This window comes from Zea mays, chromosome 8 (assembly GCF_902167145.1).
Source record: "Zea mays cultivar B73 chromosome 8, Zm-B73-REFERENCE-NAM-5.0, whole genome shotgun sequence".
NCBI lineage: Eukaryota > Viridiplantae > Streptophyta > Magnoliopsida > Poales > Poaceae > Zea > Zea mays.
Genome location: NC_050103.1, coordinates 103,236,923 through 103,244,406, shown reverse-complemented (window position 1 = coordinate 103,244,406; position 7,484 = coordinate 103,236,923). Strand labels below are relative to the sequence as shown.

Below are 7,484 nucleotides of genomic sequence, written 5' to 3'. Positions count from 1 at the left end.
GTGATCGTTCTTGTCAGCTCAAGACAGTATGGTGGTAGTTTATCTGAAATTGTGTTATCATCGACGTGGCTTGGCGCGAGACTCCGTTGTTTAATTAACAGCCCTGATCGGATCACTCTCATGAGTTTGTCGCGACGTGACCTTTCAGGCGGCGGTTTCAAGGGGAGTTATTCTCTATACAAAACTAAACACTAGCATGTATCCATATACATAGTCCATTGTTGATCAGAAAAACCACTATAGGGCACCAACCATTTCATCCTCTCCGACTCCGACATCGTCCGGTCCGATACGCCACAGGATCGACCACCAATGCAGACTGCCGTGGCGGTGCTGTTATCAGGCGTGGTGGCGCTGTTCGGAGTGACGAGCGCCGTGCTGGCGTTCATAGCCGAGGCAAAGAGGCTCACAGTAAGCTAGCTTGCATTTTCACCGGCCTCTCTAGAGTGTAGCGTACGGGAATCTGTTACTACTACTACGACGTACAACTTCATTCGTCTTCGCAAGAACGGTGATTTATGATCTTCAAGTCGGTGATGGATCGAGTTAACCTTCTTGCAGGCGGATGAAATCCGCGTGTCAGGTCGCGAGTGCGTGTACCCGGCCAACGCCGCTCACACGCTGGGGATATGCGCCATCTTCCTGCTTGCCGCGGCCCAGATCATCGCCTCGGTGGCCGGTGGCTGCTGCGGCTGCTGCAGGCCACCGGGCGGCGGCGGTCCTTCTCCCAGTCCCAGCTCCACTAGGCGACGCGTCGTGGGAGTCATCGCCTCTGTCCTCTCATGGTAACTAACCAAGTCCGCATGCGCCAGCATCGCGCGCTCTCAATAGGAGTATATATTCTCTCGGATGAAACCGGTGGGCGCCGCATGGATGTGCTTATTGCAGGGTAGCGGCGGCGATTGCTGTGGTCTACGACTGGGTGGGCGCGGCGCTGAACGCGCCCGTGACGCGCGAAGCCAGGCTCGCGGGCTCCGACGAGGAGTGCTACCTACTCAGGGGCGGCATCTTCGTCAGGGCGGCCGTGCTCAGCCTCGTCGCCACCTCGCTTGGGATCATGTCCTGCATCTTGCTCCGCCTGCCGCCGCCGGCTACGCACGCGCCGGAACAAGGCCACCGCGCGGTCGGGCTGCCGCAGTGGCCCGCGCAAGAGACGTACCCGTACCCCGCGCACGGGTACGCCCACGCATCGGACCCCAAGTTCGCTCCTCCTGCTCCTCACGGTCAGGCGAACGAGCAAGTGTACGTGTAGTGCGTAGATGACGTGATGAGTAGTGATGGTGTGATCTCCGTATTATTTTTTCCTTTTGTTTTGTACGTAGGTAATATGTGCGTCGTGATTACTAGTGATGGTGTGCTCTCTGTATTAATTTTTTCTTTTATTGTTAGTTTGGCAATCTCATTTTTCTAAGGTAATTCTAATTTTTTCAAGAAAAATTAGTTTATTTTTTTCTTAGAAATATAAAAATCCATTTAAAATATTAAGGGCTAATTTAAGAACACCATTTTCTCGAGTGTTTTCTACTTTTCCAAGGGAAAATAAACTAATATTATTTGAAAAAATAGAAATCTTTTTTTAAAAAATAAGGTTCTCAAACTAGCCATAAGTTGTCAAACTAGCCCTTAAGTTTGTATGTAGGTAATATTTACCTAGGGTACCTCACTTTAATGGATATGGTGCGGAGTATGTTGATTACTCTAGTTTGCCATTGTGTCTATGGATGAATTCTTTAAAAATCACTATCTATATGCTCAAGAGTTCCTAATAAATTAACACGAGTATAAAAGACCTCAAAGACTGCGGTGAAGTTTATTTTTAAAGGCACTTTCAATTATCAAACTTTAGACGCCACAAAATAGAAAAAGACATAATCTCCATCTAGCGTCCCAAAGACCAAAAATCGTCCAATCAACCCATGGTGCCCGTAGATTCTAATAGTTCTATGTCGCCTACCAATAATCCAAACACGCAAAGAGGAGGAAAGACGAGTCAAGACGGAGATGCTCAACTTCCTAACCCATATGTGAATCCGACTGCGAACACGACTGCCATTCACCTCAAGTAGGGGTAATTCGACTATTTAAAATTTTAGGTTTTGATAATCGATACCCGAAATTACAACAGGTTCTACAATACTCAAAAATTCGGGTACCCGGAATTTTGGGTTCGGGTATTCCCGAACTATCTGAATTGTTGTGTCGGCTTCAAAAAACACATACCCATATTAAATTAGTATAAAAATACAGTTTGAATAATGATATATATGGACATATAAAACACAAGCAATCTACAATCACAAGTTATGCACACTTACACATAATTATAGATGTACAAATTAATAATTAAACATGACATGAGTACATGACACATGAAAGTTCAGGTATTTCGGGTACCCGACTGTGATACCGAATTCCCCGAAATAAATTCGGGTTTTGTAAGTTGCTACGCGAAATTCCCGAACAAAATTCGAGTTTCGGGTATTTCGAGTTTGGGTATTTCGGGTTACGGGTTTTTTGTCCAGCCATAACCTTAAGTCCAAAGGTATTATTATATTGTCCCCATTTTCTCTCCCTGCGTCTTTACATCGCTAACGTACAAGTTATGAGTCTATTGATCTACTAAAAACTTAGATGGGTTGATAGTGAAGAACTATCAGTTCCTAAGATCAGAAATTTCCTATATATTAAACGCGGTTCGAAACGGCTTCCCAGACTGTATCCACGTTAGCTTTTAATTTGTTGTCCATTGGATGCTACATCGACGGCAAAGGCTAACCACCAGAATCGTTGGACTTCTGGAGACTTCGATGAGCTCCACGAAGCAAACTTCCAGCGCCTTCGTCCTCGCCAATCCACATGCACAGATGCTCGACCCGATGAAATGCTGCAGTGCATCCTCGCGCTCCACGCGTCCCCAGCCGTCTTGTCGTCGTTGCGTCTTCTCTGGTGCTCCTTCTCACGCTCCGCCTTAGCCTGCCACCATTGTCGTCTCGCTCGCTGCTCGCCAGCGCCCTGCCTTGCCGACGGTTGTAGGCTCCTCCGCTCGCTCCACCGTCTCCACCACATCCTCGCGATCTGGCACCGTGTCCCCTCCGGTTCCGATTTCGGCTATGATTCATTATCTCAGTATCGGTGTCTCCAAGTGCCTCTTCGTGATGTTTTGCATCGACGAGTGAGACAGGTCATGCAAGATTTCTCCCCCTTCTTTTTCTTCACTGGTTTAATTGCAACATAATATTCATATGGAGAACATGCAAGTCTTATAGTGTTCAAGTAGCAGTGGATTTATTGATGGAATTTTCCTTTTAACATAATGTGCTGGTACTGCAGATGGCTGGAATGGCTAGAGTAGGAGATGTTGTTGTTGGAGAATTATGGTTTTCTTTGCTATATGACCCAATTATTCACAATTCGAACAAAATCATTATGCCAGCTTCTACGTACGAATCGCACAGTATTTGTCAGTCTTATTCAATTCAATTTTACAGCTGGAACAATAACAATGAACAATCTTATGCAGGTACAGTAACCACATTATTCTTCTTAATTTGCTTTGATGTTGCATATTTCAGTTATACTCGATATGTACTCTTAGAATTTTGACATAGAGACTGAAAAGGAATCTGAACCAACCTAGTTACTCATTTAATGAGACTTTTCATCATTATACGTATATTATCTTGCTTAACAATGTGTAAATATCTTAAGGTAATCACTAAGCCGTATGTAAGGTCCTTGAGTCATCTTACCTGTGGCATGTATTTTTCCTTGCGTTCCTTTTTTTTGCCCCCAAGACCTGCTCTTCTCTGATATTGTGTTGATAGTTACCTAGCTCATCTAATACTCCAATAATATCATTTTTCAAATAAAGCTAGAATTATAGAATTTCATCACCATTACTTCTTGCAGACCTCCCATAAAATATTAAAAGTTCACAGTTCTCTTTTCCGTGGACAATTAAGCAACCACTACTGCTCCAACTAATAACATTACATGAACATCATTTTTCACAACTATTGCAGAGGAAAAACAGTTGTGATTTCCAAAAGGCTTACATAATTGCACTGAGACTTGGTACCATCTCATTATAGTTGTCACGTTATCTATAGGTTACAAAACATCAGACTCCGGCTGATGCAACCCACAACAGTTGATGATGAAATTCAAGTTTCTCAATCGCCTAGCTTCAAAGACAAGACTGTTGAAGAACTACTTGATATAGATCCAGACATGTTCCCTATAACCACTATGAAATTCTCTTGTGTTCGACTAATTTCATACATCAACAATAAGTTTATTCTATTTGCAATATCCTTTTTTTCTTCCACTATACAGCCACAAGGTTACATATGCACTATCACTATCTCACTCCTCGTACAAGATAGTGGATGGTGGTTTCCATCTTGCACCAAGTGCAACAAGTCTTTAGCTCAGACCTCCACTGGATACCGCTACACACCATGCGACTGGGCAGACATTAAATTTAGGTAGCTCTCCACACAAACACTTGGTTCATCATGCTTCGTTTGGAGAAAAAATATTTTTTTTATTTCCTACATACCTAATCACTGCTATAAAGCACTAACATTTCCAATTCACAGATACAAACTTGACTTCATTGGTACTGATGGAACATCCAAAGCATAATTCTTTTGTTTCGATAATATAGACAAACAAATACTATGAAAGCCTTATGAAACCCTTGTTAGAATAACGAAAGCCTCTCAGGGTCCTCTAGCCGACCTGGCCGTAATTGTATTGCTTAAGTTTACCTTTGCAGTTACCATTAACATGTCAGAATTCTCTGTCACAAATAGTCTTTTAAGTTCTCTCCGTGTTAACAAATCATGGAAGACAAAGATCAGTACCATCTACCATGCTTAATTATCCCCAACTAGAATTGCTGACCCAAGACGACATATTTGGCCTTACAACCACACAGGACTCTCCACCGACATCGTTTGCTGGACTATCCACTTCTACCGATTAAAAAATGTTGTAAGAAATTCCTTTTTAGTAGCGTCTGAAACTACATGTGTAGAGCCTGATTCCGGTGCGCATCAGAGTACAAAGGTAAATTTGGTATAATAGTGTATTTAACTTTTGTAATAATAGCATATATTATAATCTATTCCCCCATATACATCTTTTTGTAAAGGAAAAATGAGAGAACTACTAAACTTCTACTTTAAACCAGCAAAAATGATTTGACAGCTCTTATCCACTTAATCACAGGGTGATGAGCAATATACAAGTCAGCTTAACCAGGACGAAGTACATATTACATAGGAGATTATTTGGGAAAAATACAAATAGCAAATAGCTTGATATTTTATAGCTATAACTTATACTTCATAATGATGCAACAAAGCACAGACATGATATATACATGATCAAACCTAGCCAACTTCACAAACTCCTACCCGCATATCCCAAAAAGAACAACGGTTAGATCGTCATGAATTCCATGAAGGTATGACACCATCTATGCTCCTAAATCGCACAGAGCTTATTTACAATATAGTTTGCACATTGTCCTTCGCCCTCCATTGTACCCATTACACAACAATAAAATAACTGACAAACACTTTAAGTGCAACGGATCTTCTCTTCTTATTTGTGTACAAGTAGCTGTTTTTGCATACCTATGAAGGACATCGTCACTTTTGAATCAAGAATGCTTTTGTATACATATAACCCAACTGTTGATGCCTTTCTACCTCTGTATATGTTCATGCGACCCCTCTAATTAACTCTTGATATACGCTACTTTAATGCTACTTAATATGCATTGTAATCTCAGTTTACAACTGGTGTAAGCGCTTGAATTATCGTCTCAATTTAGTCGATAGCTGCTGAAATACAGTAAGTTGGGTCGTGCACTTATGTATTTATGTGCTCCATAATGACTGCTCTTAATTTATATATGATCACTTTCAATGTATATATGATCGCGACACAATATCTAATTAGACATGCTCATAAAAAGTTTTTATATCGTGGCTCGTCACGCGCGCATGGGCGCGTATAATACACTAGTATCCATGAGCATCATGCTCCATCCTCCACTCCGTGGCGTAAAGGTGGGGCAAGGTACAGAACTCTAGATGGAGATCTTGTTGGGGCCGCCTCCCAGTCAGGTCGGTTCCTGAGTTTTACGGGACCCGGAATAAGATTATAAATGGAGGCCCCGATACTATAAGAACTATTTTTACTATTATATATATCAACTAATTAAAATAATTCAATGTATCATATAAAAACTTGAGTGATAAAAAATAGAAATAAGATTATTATCTCAAATATATTGTAAGGAACACCTTAAAAATGACTTCTAACATTTTTAGATGCAAAATCATCAATGATGGCTTCAATATTAATAGCATCTAAAAGTTTCTTCTCAACACATGAAGTTGATAGCCTATTTAACATTTTTTGAGACATTATAGACCTTAAATAATTCTTTTATAATTTTAGCTTTGAGAAGGTTTTTCAGTTGATGTCACAGCCTCTCGTATTGTAAATAATATCCGATAAGCAATAAATATATTGTGATAGCAATCTATTTGTCTCACAAACTAAAAAACTCCGTAACAAACATTAATCTATCTGGTAGTGACATTTGCAATATTCTTAACTCTAATATCAGATGATTTACATTCGCTTGTGTGTTGGTTGTGGTCTGCAAAGATGGTCGCTAGTTTGAGGTCAAAGATTGAGGATTATTCCTATATGTACTGAGTAGGCGGGCTAGTTTGAGGTTAAAGATTGAGGATTTCTATATGCACTGAGTAGGTAAGGCCATGAGGAGTGGGGGCCAGAGCGGTCGACCCACTTAGGACTAGTTTGGGAGTCCAAATAACGGATGAGATTGGAGAATCTAAAATTCTTGAATAAGGAGGGGATTTTAGCCCCTCTAATCCCCTTCGGTTTTGTGGCTTCCAACTAGCCCTTAGGCACGGCCCTGCCAAAGCGCGGGTTGCGAGCACAACCAGAGTGGGTAGCGCACGCACTTGTCCACCCACTCGCCGAGGTTGGAGTAGTAGCAGAGGTCGATCGTGTCACTATTGATGAGTGGCAGGAGCTCAATGAACTAGTAGCAACCGCCGCCACCGCTGGGAAAGGTGAGGACACCGAAAAGCGCTTCGAGTTCGAAAGGCTCCTCCGTGGTCGAGTAAGAGGGGGAGCGCGGAGCTTGTGGCGGCGTCAAGGACACGCACGAGTAGACAGGGAGGCACAACACAACGTAAGAGCACGACAATCACCAACGACACCTCGACACCGGTGCCGTCGGGCTTATAGAAGATGCCTATATTTAGACCATGTTTGCATCCGGATTTTAAGAAGCTGGTTTATAAAAATTGATGTGGTTCTAAACATACCAGTTTATGACTCGGTTTATAGAAATTAGATTCTCAGTTTTTAAAAAACCGAGAAGCTGACCTCTTTTAGCAGAAAGATAAAAACTGGTTTCTTAAAACTGA

General features: G+C 41.9%; 1 protein-coding gene across 1 annotated transcript; it reads left to right on the top strand.

Annotated features, from left to right (window-relative positions):
* The first annotated feature begins 238 nt into the window (after positions 1-238).
* Positions 239-1,393, top strand: LOC100279051 (uncharacterized). The gene is made up of 3 exons (NM_001152108.3): positions 239-411; positions 562-785; positions 889-1,393. The coding sequence occupies exons 1-3, from the start codon at positions 313-315 to the stop codon at positions 1,250-1,252; spliced, it is 687 nt and encodes a 228-aa protein (NP_001145580.1). The 5' UTR covers positions 239-312; the 3' UTR covers positions 1,253-1,393.
* The last annotated feature ends 6,091 nt before the right edge of the window (positions 1,394-7,484 follow it).

Excerpts from the sequence above, each read along its gene's own strand:
- LOC100279051 (NM_001152108.3), top strand. The coding sequence starts at position 313 with ATGCAGACTGCCGTGGCGGTGCTGTTATCAGGCGTGGTGGCGCTGTTC. Across the intron at positions 412-561 it reads CCGAGGCAAAGAGGCTCACA|GCGGATGAAATCCGCGTGTC; the intron begins GTAAGCTAGCTT and ends ACCTTCTTGCAG. Across the intron at positions 786-888 it reads ATCGCCTCTGTCCTCTCATG|GGTAGCGGCGGCGATTGCTG; the intron begins GTAACTAACCAA and ends TGCTTATTGCAG.